Here is a 22650-nt window from a genome sequence, read left to right as displayed (position 1 = left end):
CCCAAGCCTTTCGCACTCTCAAATGGCGGCTGGAAGGAGAAGTCGTCTCGTTTACTACATGCCAGTGTTCAGACCCGATAAAAACCCACTTGATGTGGATAGCTGTCGGCCCATCAGCCCCACCAACTGTATTTGTAAGCTGCTGAAAAGTATGGTGTGTCGGCGGTTGGGTTGGGTCCTGGAGTCACATGGCCTACTGGCTCCATGTCAGGGCTGCTTCTGCCAGGGGTGGTGTACCACTGATAATATTGTGTCCCTCGAGTCTGCCTTCCAAACAGCCTTTTCCAGACACAAACACATGGTTGCCATCTTTTTTGACCCATGCAAAGCGTATGACACTACCTGGCGACATCATATCCTTGCCACATTATGCTGGTGGGGGGTCTGAGGCCCGCTCTCGATTTTTATCCAGAATTTCCTGTCACTCCGCACTTTCTGTGTCCAAGTTGGTGCCTCTGAAATTTCCACTACCCCCACCCCCTATATCCTGGAGAATGGGGTCCTGCAGGGCTCTGTATTGAGTGTATCAGTATTTTTAGTGGCCATTAACAGTCCAGCAACAGCTGTAGGGCTGCCTGTCTCACCCTCTGTATGCAGACTACTTCTGTGTTTTGTACTGCTCCACCAACACTGGTGTTGCTGAGCGGTGCCACCAGGGAGCCATCCACAATGCGGTCATGGGCTCTCGCCCACAGCCTCAAGTTTTCGTCCACTAAGTCATGTCATGCAATTCTGTCGGCATCGTACTGTTCATCCGTAACCAGAACTTTACCTTCATGATGATCCCCTCACTGTAGTGGAGACATATCGATTCTTAAGACTGGTTTTCGATTCCCGATTTACTTGACTTCCTCACCTTTGTCAGCTTAAGCGGAAGTGCTGGCAGCACCTCAATGCCCACTGTCAGCTTAAGCGGAAGTGCTGGCAGCACCTCAATGCCCACTGCTGCTTGAGCAACACCAACTGGGGTGCAGATCGCTCTACTCTGCTGCAGCTCTACAAAGCCCTTGTTCAATCCCGTCTTGACCATGGGAGTGTGGTTTATGGTTCGGCGGCACCCTCAGCGTTGCATGTACTAGACTCAGTGCACCACTGTGGCATTCGCCTAGTGATGGGAGCTTTTAGAAAGAGTCCAGTGACCACTGTCCTGGTGGAGGCCGGAGTCCCTCCATTGCAGATCCAATGTGCACAACTGCTCACCAGTTACGTTGCAGACATTCGTAGTTCTCCTGAGCATCCGAATTACAGTATGCTTTTTCCACCCACGGCAGTTCATATCCCACTTCAGTGGCCCAGGTCAGGGCTAACGATTGCGGTTCGTGTGCGATCCCTTGTGTCTGAACTGGAGTCCTTCCCATTACCACCTCCCATCTAGGTCCATCCGAATACACCTCCATCGTGTATATCGTCTGGACCTTTCGCATGACCCTAAGGACTCAGTTACTCCTCTCAATTCTTGACGTGTTCTGGGGCTCTGAAGTGGTTTACAGCGATGGCTCAATGGCTGATGATAAATTCGGCTTTGCGTATGTCCGTGGAGGAAATACTGAAAAGCATTCCTTGCCCGATGGCTGCAGTGTTTTCACTGCTGGGCTGGTGGCTATATTTCGTGTCCTTGAGCACATCCGTTCAGGCCCTGGAGAGTCGTTTCTGGGTACTGACTCCTTGAGCAGCCTACAAGCTATTGACCAGTGCTTGCCTCGTCATCCTTTGATAGCTACCATCCAGGAGTCCATCTATGCCCTGGAACGGTCCAGTCGTTCAGTGGTGTTTGTCTGGACCCCAGGTCGCGTGGGAATCCCAGGCAACGAACTTGCCGACAGTCTGGCCAAACAGGCTATGTGGAAACCCCTTATGGTGATCAGCTTCTCTGCAACTGACCTGGGTTCAGTACTACGCTGCAAGGTTCTGCAGCTTTGGGAGATAGAATGGCATAACCTCAGTACGCACAACAAACTGCGTGCCATTATGGAGACTACGAATGTGTGGAATACCTCCACACAGGGCTCTCACGGGGACTCTGTGATTCTCTGTTGGCTCCGCATTGGCCACGCTTGGGTGACACACAGCTACCTCCTGCACTTTGATGGTCCACCTTAGTGTCATTGTGGCACCTGCCTGACAGTGGTCCATATGTTGGTGAGCTTTCCTTCTTTGGCTGCCCTGCGACAGACTCTTCAGTTACCGGACTCATTGCCATTAATGTTAGCTGACAACACCTCATCGGCTAAGCTAGTTTTATGTTTTATATGTGTTCGTGGATTTTATCATTCTATATAAGTTTTCACACATGTCCTCGGTCGCTTTGTGTTCTCCACTCTAACGCTTTTCGGTTGGATGTTTTAATATGTTGCAGAGTGGCTGGCCTTTCCTTTTTATTCTCGTGGTTGGCCAGCCACGGTCATCTGCCCTCTTATTTTTATCCCTTCTACCTGTTTTTTTGCTGCATTCTGTGGTTTTCTTTTCCTGTTTTGTCCATAGTAGTGTTGGCTGTCCTTCTGTCATTCTTATGGTTCTTTCATTCTCTTGTTATTGTGCTGTACATCTCCTTTCTTCTTTCCCTTGTGTAATTATTTTACTGGGAACAAGGGACCGATGACCTCGCAGTTTGGTCCCTTCTATCTCTCCCTCCTTTAAAACAACCAACCAATCTCTGTCCCTGTTTGCAGTTGAAGAATTTTGCGCATTGCTAGCAAAGCATGTGCTGAGTCATGTTTTGTGTCATCACATGCAACTGCAACACTTGTGGTCTTGTTTTGAAAATGTCACTCCTGTAAAAATTGAAACCTGGTCATTACTCCAATGATACACTTGTACTTCTTGTGGGAGAATTACAGACCAGTTCTCAGCAAAATAACATTGAAGCACTAAACACGGTTCTTCAGCCTGTACACACCCTTTCACTACTTCAATGTGGTGTTGTTGCAATTTCTTCAGATGCTGGTGTGTTACTGCCTTCACTGACATATACCATGTTCATCAATGAAACTGTCAAAGGCAATAATTTTCTTAATTAGTTTATTGTCCTCCTATGTCGTATATGTAATTTCGAGAGTTATCCGCTACATCTCCCAGGCCAAGTGCCTAAAGGCAGTCCTCCCTTACCAGGCAGTCACCACATTCATGAAACAAACAAATCTGTTGCTTTATGTCACAGGCTACTAATGACTTCACACGCCCGACCAAGTTGTCATATGTCACTTGCTGCCGTAAGTTATTCAAAGTTACCACACAAGAGTTCAAAATTTGCACAGCGCATGCGCACGCGCGCGCGCGCGCGCACACACACACACACACACACACACACACACACACACACACACACACACACGGATATGGAACTACCCACTTAAGTCATAAAATTTTGCTCTTCCAATGTGTGAAGTTGTATAGTTGCTCTTATAAATAGCAAAAGTTTCTTTAATACTGTTTTACCTTCAACTGTTACAGTTAGTGTCTCTTTTGTTGGCACTCTGGCAAGACCCCCGAGGGGGGTCCACAACTCTTTTGTGGATATGTGTGTGGCAAGCATGGGACCCCTAGCTAGTGCAGCTCTCTTTCCTTTCCGAGCTGCATACCTTTCTTCTCCACATCCCTCCTTGTCCTCGATCCTTAACCCCTCTCCCCTCCCCTGCCCCTTCCCTTCCCCTTCTCCCTCTCTTTGGGAGTATGTTTTGTGCCTATGTCTGGAGACTGATGCTTGTGACTGTAAGACGTAGTTTCTATCCTTTGCTCTCTATGCTGGAAAATATCTGTCCTCCTTTGTCCTCCTCTTTTCCTTGCCTCTTCTCTTTACTCTCTTCTCCCTTGCAGCGTTTGAGACCTCTTTCCTTTTCTTTGTTCCTCCCTTTCTCTTTCTTTCCTCTCTGTGTGTCTGAAGGCCAACCCACGTGTTTCCACGCATAGCCGGTGATGGGGTAACGTGTAATTCTCCACCTAGGTAGACAAGTAGGACACGTATGTACCCCCTGGTAAAGGCCAGGCCCAGGGAGGGGTGATTACCTGAGCTGGTACCTTCCGAACGTGCCAATTGGTCCCTCCGTCCGTTTCTCGGTGGGTGTGACCTGAGGTGTGGACAATCACCTAAGGTGGGAGTGCCCTCAGAGAGGGCCCAGACGAGGAAAGAGTGTGCAATTGGAGACACCTATAATCATGGGGGATAATTTTGCAATGGTTTCCTCTTATTCTATAACTTCTGCCCACAAGAGAAAGCTAGCTGAGTCTCAGCCACAGACAATTCTTCCATCAGTGCCAAAGTTCCTAGTTGTTTCTCGGTCTGATGAGGGTCAAGACATTTCTACAGTCAAACCTTTCTTTATTCGGAAAGGTGTCGACGCAATTGCAAGTAATGTCAAGTCTTTCTCCCAGTTATGAAATGGCACCTTGTTGTTAGAAACAGTCAGTGCCCTCCAGGCACAAAAATTGCTGCGAACTACACTGCTACAAACCTTCCTTGTCCAGTTGGAAGTGCACCGTACTGTAAATTCATCACGCAGTGTGGTTTATTCATGCTCACTCACCGTATTATCCAGTGAGGACATTCAAAATTACCTGTCTGACCAGGGTGTAATGGCCATACATCGAATCATGAAAAGGGTTGACAAGGACTTGATGCAGACGTGTACACTCTTCTTGACGTTTGACAGAGCTAAACTTCCATCGAACATTAAAGCGGGATATCAGATCATTTCAGTTCACCCTTACATACCCCACCCTATGCGTTGCTATCGGTGTCAGCTGTTTAATCATACCAGCTAGTCGTGCTCCAATCTGGCCAAATGCATTACACGTGGCAGGGATGCCCATGAGGGTGATTGTCCACCTCCATCCCCTCGTTGCATCAACTGTATGGGCGGCCACGTTGCTTCCTCTAGAGATTACCCTATTTTCAAAGATGAACAAATTCTCAGGAAATCAGAGTGAAGGAAAAGGTGTCTACATTTGCTGCTCATAAGTTATTTGCCAGTAGAAAGCCCACTGTGCTCCCAGCGGACCTGTCCTTGCAGCTCCTCTGCCTACTAAGGAGGTAGCCACACAGACGTTGGATCTCACCTTTAGCACCACGGTCGTCAGATTGGCCAGCCCAAAGATCACCCATTCAACCTCCCCGCTATCACCTGCTCACTCTAAGGCTCACACTTCATCGGTTCCTGCTAAATTACGGGTCCCAAAATCGGACGCCCGGATTCCCAAAAAGAGCCTACTCACAAAGCTTTTTTATGTACCCCAACCTTCCAACCATTGATTTCTGCCTCTCAACGTCCTGCTTCCAAGAAGGCTCAAAAGAAACAAAAGTTCCTCTACTCCTCCACGGTGTGTTTCATCTACAGCACCATCCACTCAGCCACCCTCAGCCGTCTTCCGTGTCGCCGAGATGCAACACTGGTGGCCGATCAACCAGCTGATCACTGGCAGTAGGAGCTGCCCCCAAGTAACCTATGGATCAGGATATTCTACCTTTGGCTGAATGCTGTTCCATTCCATCAGCTGCTGGCTCTCAGTGGTTGTTGAGTTGATGGCAACCGTGGTGAGATTTTTCCCTTTTCTGTCTTCCCTATGTCAATTATCCATTGGAATATCTGCGGAATTCGCTCCAATCACCATGAATTGTTGATCCTCTAAAGATCCTACTCCTCGGTCGTCTTCAGTCTTCAGGAAACAAAGCTACATCCCCATGATTGCTTTGTCTTCAATTTCCAATCGGTCTGGTTTTATCTCCTTACACCCCCCCCCCCCCCCCTCCTTTCAGTAGTAGTTTTCTAAGCTTGCCTTTCATTTTTAGTTTCCCTCCCGTTGCTGCTGATTTAACATTCGGTTTTTACCCTTCCCTAAGCCACAAAATGGGTGCTTATGACCGTAGCAGTTTTGCTCCCTAAAACCATAAAAAAACCTCTGGTGAGAACAGTCCCATTTATCTTATAGATAAAATGACTGCACTATTTGATTTGAACTTGAGTCGCTTCTGCAGGATGACCATAATAGATATCTGGTCTTCCAAAGACTCCTTTTACAGAACTCACATTTCTTGATTTGTCTACCATGCGCTTTGATACTGGTGGAACATAGTCCAAAATTGTTTCTTTGAAAATGTTTCTGGAATAATAGTTAAAACTTGCACATTTCCACTGTAGGATGCACAGCTGAATTGATATTTGTGAAAAATTCGTGGCAAGAGGTGAAAGAGTGCTTTGGTCCATTTTCTTCTGAAGATGGAATTTCTGCTTTGAAGAGTGTGGTCAGTTATGCTGTAGTGTATTCATCCATAGCTTTAGTAATTTCTCTGTGCTCTCTTGATGCATAGAGCTTATGACTGGACTTCCCTGACTATGGTTTCTTAACAGAAGTAATGCCTACCTCTGTAGTTGACTGATTCAGGGTATTAAATTCTTCCTCAATTGACGCAAAATCTGCATCATCTGCACCATGGGAGGCTTCACCCTGTTGAGATACTGTCTTTGTTGTTATTCTGTCACAACATTTAGAACACAAAATCATCACTAGGAACATCTTCACTTTGAAATAGTCTTTAAATGAGAACACTTATTCCCAACCGGAATGAAGGTTTTTTTTTTTATTTTTTTTTTATATATATATCTATCTATCCTTCATGGATATGCAAATAGTCAGCACACTTCACTCTCCTGTGGCCTCAGACAGAAGACAGTTTAAACAGTTGTTTTCACAAAACACAATGCAGCTGTGTCAACTGGCAAATTCAGGAAAACACAGAACTCACTGGATGGTCTCAGATTTCTTAGGAGCCTCTTCAGTAAACAAATTAGCTCTGAATAACTGCAATATGGAAACCTGCAATGAACAACCACGGCAAAGAAACTGACAAGATACTACAACAAAGTGTAAGAAATAACGGCAACTAAGAAAGTGATAAGAAATAACTGTAACAAAGACAATAGAAATAAATATTGTAACAAAGAACTTTATGAGAAACAACTTCAGTTATGACATAAGTTACACTTGAAAGTTAAAAAAAGAAAAAAAAATGTTTGAAAATAAAACCTGCCCAACTTAAGTGGAAGCTCTCCTTTACAGAGAATACAGTAGTACATGGTACTAATCAACAGAAAAAATCTGACTTTTCTGGATTGGCATTTTTGGGAAAAAAGTTCTGTAAATTTAAAAAAAAAATTCAAAAGGCAACAGTAAAAAAATTTTGACAGAAATGTCCAAACAGAGGATACCATTGTAATCATAAAGCAATTATCTTTCAAGTAAAAAAAAAACTCTAACAAAACTCTAGAACTGTAACAAAGATACAGCATTTTAAAAATGGTTCTGAAATTCACAACTTCAAAATGGTTTTCGCAGTGTCATCTTTGGAGGCCTGTATCTTCGGGGCAGGAAATTTTTGGAGAAAAAAAAAAAAACCCCAAGTGTTTCATACTTACTCCAGGAATTTTAACGTATACTAAGTTCGATGTCATCCGAGACTATGAAGGTATCCCCCCTGCCTGAAGTGATACGGATTATGCCATAGAGTAAACTCCACAATACGCACCAATCTCAATCCAACATAATTAACAACATGTAACTACACAACTCAGAAGTTCATAAAAAATAGCTTTAACACTTCTACACATATCATACGTGCCACCATAAAAACATACTTATTGACCAAAGTCAGCTAGCACTCTAGTGGTAGCAAAAACACACACACACACACACACACACACACACACACACACACAATCAATCTCTTGAATGAATGGCCAGTGTAAACTTCTCAAGCCACAAACCCATCTGGATAGAACACCATACTTTGTCCTGCTAACAGTGCCACATATACTGGTCCAAAAGATATGGCAACTTTGGTCAGTCTCATACCTTCTCCACAAATACAACAAGTAACATACTTTGCCATTAATCTGAATGACTGTAGGAATTACTTGTGGCCAACATGTTGGCTCCCATTGTTGCAAGCAGGGACCTACTCATAAATATTGTTGTATCCATAATTAACAAAATCTTAGACAAAATTGAATCTCCAACCATAAACAATACACCGCACTATTAGTTCCAAACACAAAAAAGATATCTTGCCCATAACTCCAACATCTGATAACTAACAAACTGCCACAAACACTTACAATATTTTTCCCTCAAACAGCACTTGGGGAGTCTTACAAACCACTAACATCATTCAATTTAGAAGCATAGACATACCACCCTACAGAGCACCATAACATTCGCAAACACACACTCTGTAAATACGATCAATTTCAAATATGCTGAAAGGCTATGACGTAACTTCACAGAAGCTCTCCTGCTAACCTTGCAGAACTAGCACTCCTGGAAGAAAGGATATTGTAGAGATATTGCTTAACCAGAGCCTGGGGATGTTTCCAGGATGAGATTTTCACCATACAGTGGAGTTTGTGCTGATATGAAACTTCCTGGCAGATTAAAACTGTGTACCGGACCGAGACTCGAACTTTGCATTTCGCAGGCAAGTTGCTCTACCATCTGAGCTTCCCAAGTACGACTTACATCCCGTCCTCACAGCAAGTTTCATATCAGCACACACTCCACTGCAGAGTGAAAATCTCATTCTTGAAACATCTGTGGCTAAGCCACATCTCCACAATATCCTTTCTTCCAGGAGTGTTAGTTCTGCAAGGTTTGCAGGAGAGCTTCGGTGAAGTTTGGAAGGTAGGAGACGAGGTACTGGCAGATGTAAAGCTGTGACAGGACGTGAGTCGTGCTTGTGTAGTTCAGATGGTAGAGCACTTAGTCGCAAAAGGCAAAGGTCGCGAGTTCGAGTTTCGGTCCTGCACATAGTTGTAATCTGCCAGGAAGTTTAATAAAGACAATATAACAAAGTAGAGCAAAGTGTGTGAATTTGAGTGGCACATAGAAAATTACTTGAATGAGAGACAAATTTGGCATGGGACTTAAGACTTCAAGAAATAGTCATTATTGCCAGTTTGGAGGGAGAAGATAATTGAATGATACACGATTATTCCTGAAGAGAGGACAAACAGGAGATAAATGACTGTTATCAGAATGTGTTTCAACTTTGAAAGATACATAAGGTGAAACTTGGCTGTAGGATTTTTTGAGAACTTTGGATGCTAGTGAATAGGGGTAAAAGAAAAAGCAGAAGAGAAAAGTGTTTAATAATGATAACTTCATAATAAGTGGGTTACTGACAAGGGGTTGAGAGAAAATGATTTCAAATTACCTATTGTTAAGAATAATGCTTACTTTCACATGGAATAATTTGAAAAAACTGTAAACCTCAAAGTAAGATGATTATACCATGTAAGAAAACCCTAATGTTAATTGTAGAAAGAGTATTTTCAGAATTCAGTAAAAGTGGAACCCACTTGCATTTTTTGTAGTTCATGTAAAATATGTTTGCATAATAGGTATTGAAATGCTCATTGGAGACATTTCCTTCTGAATTTGTTTTTACAGTGAAAAGTGCGTTAAATATAATGTAAACAGGCAGTTACCATGACCCTTCATTCACATTCATTGGCTTTGCCAACTCACAACAAATTTATCACCTTTGAACCCAACCAAATGCTTGTATTGCACTGTAGATCTGTCGTTCACAACCGAGATTTCAAGATGGGTTCAATATCATGCTCTCGCCCAAAATTCCAATAATTAAGTTTCGGTAACAAATTATAGTTAATTTACTTTTAGGTAGTTCTAGAGATAATTTGAATATATTAAGGGAACAGGCTTGTGCTTGAAAATTTCTTAATTTAATTCACTCACAATTGCCTGATTTAAGACACTAAATTCCATTATCCATGTTTTACTTCTGTTGATTTTCATCTTACAGCCTCTTCTTACGTCACTGTGCATTTTGTTAAACTGCTCTTCCAAGCTCTTTGCCATCTCCAACAGAATTACTATCATAGGCAAACCACAAAGTTTTAATTTATTCTTTCTGAACTTAATTCCCTTTCCAGATTTTTTCTTGGTTTCCTTTACTGCTTGCTCATTACACAGATTACTAAGTAACATTGGGGAGAGGTACAACCCTGTCTCATTCCCATTTTGACCACTACTTCCCTTTTCAAGCCCTTAGACTGTTAAAACTGCAGTCTGTTTTATGTACAAGTTGCAAGCAAATTGTCACTCTCCATAATTTACCATCTCTACCTTCAGAGAGGATATAAAATGTAGACTGGCAATGGCAAGGAAATCGTTTCTGAAGAAGAAAAATTTGTTAACATCGAGTATAGATTTAAGTGTCAGGAAGTCGTTTCTGAAAGTATTTGTATGGAGTGTAGCAATGTATGGAAGTGAAACATGGACGATAACTAGTTTGGACAAGAAGAGAATAGAAGCTTTCGAAATGTGGTGCTGCAGAAGAATGCTGAAGATAAGGTGGGTAGATCACGTAACTAATGAGGAGGTATTGAATAGGATTGGGAAGAAGAGAAGTTTGTGGCACAACTTGACTAGAAGAAGGGATCGGTTGGTAGGACATGTTTTGAGGCATCAAGGAATCACAAATTTAGCATTGGAGGGCAGCGTGGAGGGTAAAAATCGTAGAGGGAGACCAAGAGATGAATACACTAAGCAGATTCAGGAGGATGTAGGTTGCAGTAAGTACTGGGAGATGAAGAAGCTTGCACAGGATAGAGTAGCCATTGCCAGTCTACATTTTATATCCTCTCTACTTCAACCATCATCAGTTATTTTACTACCTAAATAGCAAAACTCCTTTACTACTTTAAGTGTCTCATTTCCTAATCTAATCCCCTCAGCATCACCCGATTTAATTTGACTACATTCCATTATCCTCGTTTTGCTTTTGTTGATGTTCATCTTATATCCTTTCAAGACACTGTCCATTCAGTTCAACTGCTTTTCCAAGTCCTTTGCTGTCTCTGACAGAATTACAATGTCATCGGCGAACCTCAAAGTTTTTATTCTTCTCCATGAATTTTAATACCTACTCCGAATTTTTCTTTTGTTTCCTTTACTGCTTGCTCAATATACAGATTGAATAACATCGGGGAGAGGCTAAAACCCTGTCTCACTCCTTTCCCAACCACTGCTTCCCTTTCATGCCCCTTGACTCTAACTGCCATCTGGTTTCTGTACAAATTGTAAATAGCCTTTCGCTCCTTGTATTTTACCCCTGCCACCTTCAGAATTTGAAAGAGGGTATTCCAGTTAACATTGTCAAAAGCTTTCTCTAAGTCTACAAATGCTAGAAACGTAGGTTTGCCTTTTCTTAATCTTTCTTCTAAGATAAGTCGTAAGGTTAGTATTGCCTCATGTGTTCCAACATTTCTACGGAATCCAAACTGATCTTCCCCGAGGTCCGCTTCTACCAGTTTTTCCATTTATCTGTAAAGAATTCGCGTTAGTATTTTGCAGCTGTGACTTATTAAACTGATAGTTCGGTAATTTTCACATCTGTCAACACCTGCTTTCTTTGGTATTGGAATTATTATATTCTTCTTGAAGTCTGTGGGTATTTCGCCTGTCTCATACATCTTGCTCACCAGTTGGTAGAGTTTTGTCATGACTGGCTCTCCCAAGGCCATCAATAGTTCTAATGGAATGTTGTCTACTCCCGGGGCCTTGTTTCGACTCAGGTCTTTCAGTGCTCTGTCAAACTCTTTACGCAGTATCTTATCTCCCATTTCATCTTCATCTACATCCTCTTCCATTTCCATAATATTGTCCTCAAGTACATCGCCCTTGTATAAACCCTCTATATACTCCTTCCACCTTTCTGCCTTCCCTTCTTTGCTTAGATCTGGGTTGCCATCTGAGCTCTTGATATTCATACAAGTGGTTCTCTTCTCTCCAAAGGTCTCTTTAATTTTCCTGTAGGCAGTATCTATCTTACCCCTAGTGAGACAAGCCTCTACATCCTTACATTTGTCCTCTAGCCATCCCTGCTTAGCCATTTTGCACTTCCTGTCGATCTCATTTTTGAGACGTTTGTATTCCCTTTTGCCTGCTTCATTTACTGCATTTTTATATTTTCTCCTTTCATCAATTAAATTCAATATTTCTTCTGTTACCCAAGGATTTCTCTTAGCCCTCGTCTTTTTACCTACTTGATCCTCTGCTGCCTTCACTACTTCATCCCTCAGAGCTACCCATTCTTCTTCTACTGTATTTCTTTCCCCCATTCCTGCCAATTGTTCCCTTATGCTCTCCCTGAAACTCTCTACAACCTCTGGTTCTTTCAGTTTATCCAGGTCCCATCTCCTTAAATTCCCACCTTTTTGCAGTTTCTTCAGTTTCAATCTGCAGTTCATAACCAATAGATTGTGGTCAGAATCCACATCTGCCTCTGGAAATGTCTTACAATTTAAAACCTGGTTCCTAAATCTCTGTCTTACCATTATATAATCTATCTGATACCTTTTAGTATCTCCAGGATTCTTCCAGGTATACAACCTTCGTTTATGATTCTTGAACAAAGTGTTAGCTATGATTAAGTTATGCTCTGTGCAAAATTCTACAAGGTGGCTTCCTCTTTCATTTCTTCCCCCCAATCCATATTCACCTACTATGTTTCCTTCTCTCCCTTTTCCTACTGACGAATTCCAGTCACCCATGACTATTAAATTTTCGTCTCCCTTCACTACCTGAATAATTTCTTTTAACTCGTCATACATTTCATCAATTTCATCATCATCTGCAGAGCTAGTTGGCATATAAACTTGTACTACTGTAGTAGGCATGGGCTTTGTGTCTATCTTGGCCACGATAATGTTAAAATGATGGTTCAATAATATTTAAATCTATCAGCACCAGCCCTCTTTGCAATAGAAATAACAACATTCTTCCTGAAATGTGGTATATCACCTGTCACATATATCGCGCATATCGAGGGGAATAGTTAAGAGGACTTGTTTCAGCATAGGTCTTTCAGTGCTCTGTCAGAGTCTTCTTGCAATAATTTTTCTCTCATCATATCTTCACTTACTTCTGTTGCTCTTTCTGTAATATTGCTTCAGAGTTTGTTTCCTATATATTGACACTATATATTCCTTCCACATTTCAGTTCTGCCTTCTTTGCATAGTATGGGCTTATCATCTGAGCTGTTGATATCCATACAAATGCCTCTTTTTTTTCCTCCAACAGTGTCTTTAGTTTTCCTATATGAGTGTGTTGCATCTGTCTTCCCCCCAAAGCCATATGTGATTCTGCAGTGTTGAATTTCTTGCCTACCCATTCGTGCTTTGCCAGTTTGGCACTTCTTGTAATTTTCATTTTTATAGGTGTGTATTCCCTTCTGCCTGTCTCATTTGCTGCACTTTATATTGTCTCTGAATACCTCAGCTGTGTCATTTGCCTTCAATAAATGTAGACATGATTATCAGTTTTTTCTTTCTCCTGATTTTCTCCTAGTATTTGCCTGATAGCAAAAATGTCAGTTATTCCTTAATTTGTCAGTCCATTGTGGTCTTCTTCAAACTAACACGGTACAAGTGCACATACTGTGCTGGTGGCTTTTGCATCTGCTGGTAAAGGTTTGAGCAATGAATCACAGGAAGTCGACAGGACAAATCATGACTGAGGTGTAGGTAGCCAATGAGTCTCATTTGTAATTTTGTATGATTCACAAATGAAATTAGCAGGTTTTTTTATTGTACAGGGTTAGAATTCCACCGATTTATCAGAATTTCAAAATTGGAAAGAAGGCATCAAAGTAAGTCACTGCAGTGATGAATGTGTATCTTTGCTATGTTACACACCAATCTATAATGGCAGTCTTATTAATGTGTTGAGATTCATTGAATTCACCAACTCACAATCAGATTATCACAGTCCAACCTAATCTAGGCCTCAGGTTAAGCTACAGACAGTTTTGTCTTTGCAACAAGTCCCCCCCTACACACACACACACACACACACACACACACACACACACACACACACACACACACACACAATGGCTTTGTCAGTTCAAACCCAAACTCACTTTCCAACCTACCATAAGCCCCAGGAAAATTGATGGTAAATACTATTGTTTTGATTCTTTCATTGACTAGCTAAAACTGTCCTGTCACATCCTATACAAACAGCTTTGCTGATCTACACACAGTAGAAGAGAGGTGTACTGTCAGGTGCTGCCTCTGTTTAAGGCTTTGGCTGTTTTTCAGTATCATTTGCTGTCACTAGACATAGCTCCCCATCCACCACTACAACCACAAAATGTAATTTATCTTTTTTTCTAAAAAAGAGTATTTTTGTTTTGAAGTACAGTGCTGCTTTGCATAGTGAGGAGTTAATGTGTGCATTTTTGGCCTTCTTGTATTTGGAAATAAAATAAAAAAGTGAAAAGCTGTGTGGCTTCTACTTTATTCTATAATACAAGAAATTACTCAACAGTACCCCATTTTCTGCACATTGTGAAATCCCTTTGTCACAAGAGATACTTAATGGTGACAACTGTAGAGCCATACAAGGACATCTCATATTCACACAAACTTGTCAGCATGTGTTGCTGTAAACTTCTTGAGAAAGGTCCCTATTTAAGAAGTTTTGTTTCCAGTTTGTCTACAGACATCTTCTGCTTGCACAGGAGATAAGGGTAAACTATAGTGTCTTGATCTACATGTCAGTTTTATTTACATAATAAATACGTATAGGTAATTTATATTTAAGAAAAAGGATGATGAATTTAGTATACCTATAAATTGTGTTGTGGGAACTGCACTGTATTAATAAATTTTCTTTGTGGTTATGGCAAGTGCATGTTGTTAACATTGTCAACACACCGGATTTCATGATGTGTCATTAGGCTTCGTTAGTCTCAAAGATGGGGGATGCTGCATTGATGTGAGGTTTCTCAATATCTCTACTTATGTTTCAAATACATACATACTTTTTTTCAGCTCCAAGCAACAGTTGAAGAACTTAAGAGGCTTAGTAATTTGACAGAACGACAGAAAGTGAAGGACATTTTGCTAGTCGAAGCCAGGAAAATTGAGACTGAAATCTCATTATTGAGAGAACAGAGCGGAGCAGAAATAGCAGAATCATCTTCAGGTGGTGTCCGAATTGCACCTGCTCGATGCTATGATGTGCGATTAACTAATTATGGTTTGTATCAAGTCCATTAGTAATATTATAGTATTAAGACCTCTATAGAAGAAGAGGAAGAAATATAACTGTTCTGCCACATTAGACTGCAGTGGATTAAAGTTTCTAACTTGTATTAGTATTTATTCATTTTTAAAAATAAATTTTATTTTACTTCTTCCTCTTCCCACTTACGTCTCTAGATGCAAGCTACAAACTTCATTGTAATGAACAACCTCCCTTTATACTTTGTCATCCTGCTCTGGATTTCTTTACTGGTGTATGATATATGAGCTGCTTGTAAAATTTTCTCTATCATTATGGCAATAAACAGGTTTCGTATAATTGATATTTAATGTGTGGTTGTTTGTTTCAGCATGGGACCAGTCGGACAAATATGTTAAAATTTATGTTACTTTAAAAAATCTGGAAGCACTCGATGAAACAAATATTGAATGTGTTTTCACAGAAAGGTGAGTAAATACAAGTTCACATATAGTTATGTCCATGTGTTTTAGTCTGTAGACCATGACAGTGAATGTGCTAAATGTAAGTAGTTTATTTATTTGTTTATTTTTTTAATTACATATTGTGGTGGAAAATTGTCTGGAACTTGTGACGAACATAATTTATCTTTTAGAGTGACTGATTCACTCTAAGCATACTTCATTACTTCTTGTCTGCATTTCATGGAAACTGGTGAGTTGACTAATGTTGTTATTCCTGACAAGCACGCTGAGAAGCAACTATTGTAAATATTATAGAAAATTAACAGTGATCTCATACATAATTAAAATACTTATCAGTCTCGATTGCAAGGATTTATTAAAAACTAAAAATGACATGTCAAAATGGTAACTGGTTGACTTCATAAAAAATCATTTTCGGACTATGCCTCTAAAACATTAAACATTAATATTCTTCAGAGGGAAACAGGTGTCACAATTACACATTTCAACTTTGTAATAAATATGGATAGACAGGCTTAACAAAATAAAAGGGTATTTTATCATCAGATGGTGAGCATTGATGAGGACAGCATTGGTAAGTGTTGGAGGACACCACTGGTAACTGCTAAATAGCAGCAAAACTCTATACATTATAAAGAAGCAGCTCTGCCCCTCGCCAGCTGCATGGCAACATTGAGAGCCGATAGGGCTTAATATGATGGGAATGTATGAGAAATGTAAAACATTGGGTGGTAGATATGGATAAAATATTAACGATTATATAAAGTAAGATGCAAAAGTAATTATTTTACTTCAGCAAAAATAACTTCAAACATACATAAACAACCAACACAAATAGAAGAAAGAACGCTAAACTGCCATCTATGGGTGTTGGATAAAAGTTCAAACTCGAATATTGAAGCAAAGACGAGTGTTGCGACGCCAACCATTGCCGTGGAGACAGTAGCTTGGAACTTGACGATGCAGTGTCGATGGTAAGGAATATGGTGCATCATAGATGCAACATCAGAATATTGCCATTGGTCACCATGGAGACAAGAATTGATTAATGATGATGGAAATTGAATCATAAAATGCATAAAACCTAAAACTGGGTATTAAAACAGTATGAATGGTAAAAGACTGAACATGTCAGAATGGTTAAACTTGAAACTATAAAAGAAAATGCACTGACAGTTAGTTGAAAAACACCGTATGTACAGTGATGGGCTTATGACCTAATTCCGTGACAGAATTCGTGTGGTAATTACCACCTTTATAGATTAAAATCTGCCATAAGAAGTATAACAAAAAGAAAAGAAACATATTTTATAAAAAGAGGGGTTGGTGGAAATTACCAATGGTTTAAAGTGAGAGAAGCCAGAGCAGACCTGCATTACAGCAGATCATCAAACAGATCAAAGAAAAGTTTCTCCCAAAGTCTAGTTGCCCATTCATAATGGTAGCTGACAGTCTTTTGTAATAGGTATGGTATCAGTCTCTTCCAAAGTGTCTAATAGGAGCCTTTTTGGGGGCATTATCAAAGATTTTAAAGTTCTCCTGGATAAGCCCTCCTGAACTTTTACTATATATGACATGCTGCCAGAACACTGATTTAGTACACGCTTTGCCAGTTGTGTGCTCTTCGAAGTGAGGAAGAAAATTGTGATCAGTTTATACTTTCTATAATGACTGTTGCAATCGTTACAATAAAATCTTGTCCACTCCCGAGTTAAAAATCTCGACTTCCAACCTTAAGTCTCTGCTTATTTTGGAGTATGTTACTGGTAGTTAATGTGTATTAAAAACTATTTATTCTATCAGACAGGTGACCTATATAGATTTTTTAACGAATTTGTAGGTAGTGGTGGCAGGAGCATCTGAGGATTTCATCTGCAGCTAGTGGATACTTTAATACTCTTTGGATCATTGGAAAAAGAAAGCTCTTTTATATTTCATTGGATGACAGGAAGCAACATTGAGATTGCTATCAGTTTCTGTACATTTTCTGTAAAGGGCAAAGTGATGTTTTCCATTGTTATTGCAGATAATAAGGTCAATAGAATTGATGAAGGAACAATAGCAGACGTATTCATTAATTATATTGAGACAAAATTTTTCAGAAAGAATCCAGAAATTCCTAATATAAAAATTTATAATAAATATGTGGATGATGTGTTACTGCTTTAAAGAGGTTCAGAAAAAGAAATTGATCATTTAGCTACAGTTCCAGACAGGATTCATCCAAAAGCATCTTTTACCATAGAAGACAAAAAGAACAGAAGTATCAGTTTTCTTGATTTTACTGTTCCCAATTACAATGGTAAGTATCACTTTGCCATTTACAGAAAACCTATGGCAACTGAGAGCATTATCAACTCTGCTTCCTGGCATCCAAGGAAATATAAGAGAGCTTTCATTTTTTCAATGATCCGCAGATTAAATTATCAACTATCTGCAGTAGTAGTTCATAAATTGCAGTATTGAAACAAATAGCTACAACTAATGATTTCAATGCAAATGAGGTTGTCCTATTGAATAAGTTGAAATGAAAATGCTCAGATGCTCCTGTCACTATTACCTACAAATTTAACATGACCTATATAGGTAACGTGCCTGATAGCATAAATAGGTATTTTAGAAATATGGATACAACCCTGGCATCTACTACAGACCACCTACTCAGAAATAAGCTAGGACATAACATTGGAAGTGGAGATAACTTGGGGAGTTTACAAGATTTTTTGTAACGATTGTAATAAACATTATATAGGACAAACAAGTCATGATTTTCTAGCTTGCTTCAGAGAGCACACAACTGACATAGTCTGTACTAAATCAGTGTTCAGGCAGTATCTCATATATAATTCATTCAGGAGGGCTTATCCAGAAGAAACTAAAAAATCCTACACAGTGTCTCTAAGGGCTCTTAAATGGGGACAGAAATCATTTAAAAAATCAGTTTTTTAATTTTCTTATTTGAAAGTAAATTAATGGAGATCATCATCCTAAATTTTTTCTTTGAAATTCGATCTACAAATGATATAAAAAAATTAAAACGGTAAGCAGTGTAATGTGCTATACTTACTTTTCAAGATACCCAGTGGAGTAAAAATTTTGTTGCTAAATTTTTCCTGTGAACCTGGAAAATATTGCTGTAGAAGGCTGTGATTTTTTTTTTTATACAGCCTTGCAGTGTGGTATAGGAGGCTGTGGAGCTTCGTAAACAAGTTTTTATGCTGTTTAGTGGAATCTGTGTAAAGTTGGATTTATTGTCATTTTTGTGCAAGGTTGAAGATATTGATTGTTTTTCAGTGCCTAGACCTGGTAAAGTATTAAAAAAAAAAATACTAAGACTGATGTTGAGGTTAGGGTTGGGCCTGCAGCTGCAAACATTAGCTTGTCTCCAAGTGCATCTAAACTAAAACTTGGGAAAGGTATTGTGTCAGAAGAAACAAAAGTTCAAGAATTGTGGATCTCGAATTGCTTGCAGAGGCACTTAGAAGAGACTGCAAGTGCTTGTTTTGTGGAGGAAATGGGAATTTGGTGGACAACAGAAAGAGAGAAAGTTTGTTTGCACATTGTGCATTTTATGTCAAAACTGTGGTGCTGACACTATTCAAGACATTTAAGGCCAGTAATAGAATGTATGAAGCCTTTTAAGTGGTATTGTGAACATACCTGGTCCTCTCCTAAAATTTACTGCAGTGAACACTACTCTCCTCAATGCAGTTGCAGAAGTAAATAGAGCATGAAAATGGCAGTCCAGGGAGCAATTCAAGGAAATTGTGATGCAACTAATATCAATGATATAGCAGTTGCCTGTGACAGTTTCTGGATGAAGAGGGGGCATACTTCACTGCACAAAGTTTCGACAGTCGTTAGTGTTAACACTGGAAAAATAGTAAACTTACAGGTGTTGTCTAAACTTTGTTCTGCGTGTTCTTTGCACGAGGAATATAATGATGAAGATAAAGAAAAAGAATGGTATGAACTCACAAAGCTGTTGGTATCAGGAATTATGTAGGCTACAGTGGTGGGATGGAAGCTGCTGGTATGGAACTCATTTTCCATAGGTCTTTGCGAAAGTATGGAGTAAGATACACACAGTGTTCAGGAGATGGAGACTCTAATTATTTCAAGAATGCAGTTGAGTCAGCCCTATGGAAATGACTGCACTATTGAAAAACTGGGGTACTTAGGCCTTATTCAGAAGCGGATGTGTGGAAGATTCAGAAGATTTGTTGCAGACAGTAAAGGCAAGGTACTAAAGGATGGGAAGCCACTGGGAGATAAAAACAGACTAACAAAGAAGAAAATTGGCAGCCTGCAAGTCTGTTATGGCGCTGCAATTAGAAATAGCCTCACAGATTTGGATACTATGAGGAAGACAGTATGGGCTATTTGGTTTCATTACTTGTAGACACACTACACCTCAACATGGCCTATGTTCTGATGAATGGTGCAAATTTCTGAAAAGCAAGGAAAGTGGAGAAGTTTACAGACATAAAAATAACCTTCCATATGAGGTTGCAATGACCATTAAACCAACTTTTCGAGCCTTGGCTTCACCAGAACTGCTAGAAAAATGTCTGCATGGCAAAATGCGGAACCCAAATGAAAGTTTTAATGCTCTTGTTTGGAAGAGATGTCCAAAGACTGTGTTTCCAATTTGGTAGTGAAGATTCCTGCTTTGGAAGCTGAAGCAGTGTTTAATGATGGGAATGTGGAAAGACTTCATATCCTCAGCAAGTTGGGCTTCACACTTGAAGTCTTCACAAAGCAGATATTACCGATCATCAATGAACAACAAATTGCGAAGGCGGAGACTTCTGTACTGAATATAGAACACAACTGCTAGGCAAAGGACCAGAGGAGCTAAAAGAGCTGTGGTGGTGGTGGTGGTGGTGGTGGTGAAGACCTGGAATATGGGTATGGGCAGTTTTTGGTAAGGTATGATTAAATTTTTTTAAAAATATTTCACTCAAACTTTAAAATGATTTTTCTGCAACTTCAGGTTTTCTCCTTCCAGGAACACACACATCAGGAAGTACTGGAAGACTTCTGATGACATAATGAAGTGGAACAAAATTTTAACCTAGACATTTTATGGTCGTAGGGAAAATTTTTCTTTAAAGAAAAGTGTTCAAATCCAAAATATCATAGCAAATAATAGAAATAATTTACCAAAATGTTACTGCACTTAATTGTACAGTTATTAGTTTAGATTCCTTTACCATAGAAAAAAACTTGCCAAATTTGCCTGGAAATAATGAAAAAGTGTACCTTAAAGTAATAATCTAACAAAAAATTCAAAATTTTATTTTATTGTTTTGATTTTAACTATTCTCCCACATATTCAGACATTCTTTCACCACTTGTGTGGTTTTACTATAGAGTTTTAGGTTTTATACCTATCACGATTAGATTTGTATCCTCATTCATTGATACTTATCTACATGGTGACCGAAGGCACCATTCTACCATTAAATCTTTGGCATGCCATATTCCTTGCCAGCGACACTAAGCATGAAGAAGTTCCAAGCTGCCATCTCCACACAAAGGTTGGCATCTCTACACTAACCTTTGCTTCAATATTTGAGTTCAGACTTACATGCTGCACCTGTAGGTGACAGTTTATCATTCTTACTACTATTTCTGTGGGTTGTTTACATATATTCCTAATTGTTCTTGTCAATGTAAAATACTTACCACTACATCTTATTTACTTTCATGTAATCTTTAATGTTGTATTTTATCTACATCTATATAGATGTTTCATGTTTTCTCTATGGTGCCATCATACGTTAAGCCCTATTGGTTTCCAATGATGTCATGCAGCAGGTGAAGAGTGGAACTACTTCTTTATAATGTGTGGATTTTTGCTGCTATTTAGCAATCACAAGTGGTCTCTTCATCACTTATGAATGCTCTGCCATTGTCTCTGCTACCACATGATGGTATAAAAACTTCATATTTATTATGTAGATGAAATGTGTAATTTTGACACCTGTTCCCCTCTAAAGAATATTAATGTTTAGCATTTCAGGAACTTCGAGTGAGACCGATTTTTGATAAAATCGATACTGGTTACTGTTTTGATGTGATTTTTAAGTTTTTAATAAACTCTAGTGATCCAGGGTGACTAGTATAAAATAAGTTAATCAAGGGACTATTTAACTTCTGTGGCTCATTAACCTTAGCAGTAGCAATGTATTTTGTATAACATGTACTGCCAGTTGGAGGATGGGGGGGGGGGGGCTACATTATGACCACCACAAAAACAAATTTTGTTAATTGTTGTTGGCTTTTTATTCACAACATAATTTTTAGAGAGCTAAAGATATGTAAGTCTAGTCCTAAACCTGAAAATATTGAATATGTCATTTGTTGTGATTATAGTCACATCTGCTACCAAAACCAAAATTTTTGGGTCAAATTTAACTGAAAAATCTAAAACAATTATGGAATATGACAGAAGAAATCACTAAAAACGGCAAATATTACAGTTTGACTTGGCATTTAGTTATGCATTTTGGGGAGGAGGACAAACTGCCGTCTAAGTGGTCACTATGCACTACCACTAAAAGTAATTATGCAGACACTCGATTAATTGTCAGTGTTTCCCTTAAATAGTGGCTGCTGAATTGTAGTGTAGTCCTCAGAACAGAAATTGTTAAACTGTACTCCACAGCATAGTTGCAGGAACTATATTGAGCTGGCTGCAGACAGTGAATTTCGTCCTCTGACTGCAGGGTAGGAACCGTCTGTATGTCTGTGGCACATTATCTTTTCTGCCTGTTGAAGGATATCCATACCTGCTAGTACTAGCTGTAAATGAAGCAGTGCTCCCATTGACAACACAGTTTGGTGGCTGGCAATACCACTGATGGGTAAGAACAATGTGCTGTTGGACGTGGCACAGAAACAGAATGTGGTCCAGATGTGTGAGTGCCATCTCTAGGGTGCCAGACGAGTGGTTGGATCTGTGTGGTGGTGATCATCGTGGCACATGTTGTGCACTTCGTAAGCCATGTCACAACAACATCCCTGCCCTGGTAGGAAGGGTGGGGAGAGGGGTGGTGAAGCCAGCTGGCTTGGTTAATGTCTTACAGCCTTGCTTGCTGATCTGGGTATTTGGTGTATGCATGCATGTATGTTGCA

General features: G+C 39.8%; 1 protein-coding gene across 1 annotated transcript in view; it reads left to right on the top strand.

Moving 5' to 3' along the window:
- LOC126248804 (calcyclin-binding protein-like) overlaps positions 1 to 22650 on the top strand; it is a 55630-nt gene that overhangs the window by 15334 nt on the left and 17646 nt on the right. Inside the window, exons 2-3 of the mRNA XM_049950199.1 lie at positions 14851 to 15058; positions 15414 to 15510. Coding sequence (XP_049806156.1) covers positions 14851 to 15058; positions 15414 to 15510 — 305 coding nt within the window. The remainder of the gene's footprint in view (positions 1 to 14850; positions 15059 to 15413; positions 15511 to 22650) is intronic.

The sequence above is a fragment of the Schistocerca nitens genome, chromosome 3 (assembly GCF_023898315.1).
Source record: "Schistocerca nitens isolate TAMUIC-IGC-003100 chromosome 3, iqSchNite1.1, whole genome shotgun sequence".
In the NCBI taxonomy this organism is placed as follows: Eukaryota; Metazoa; Arthropoda; class Insecta; order Orthoptera; family Acrididae; genus Schistocerca; species Schistocerca nitens.
Note: the sequence above shows the minus strand (reverse complement) of the source record. Positions and strands in the feature narration are given on the sequence as shown.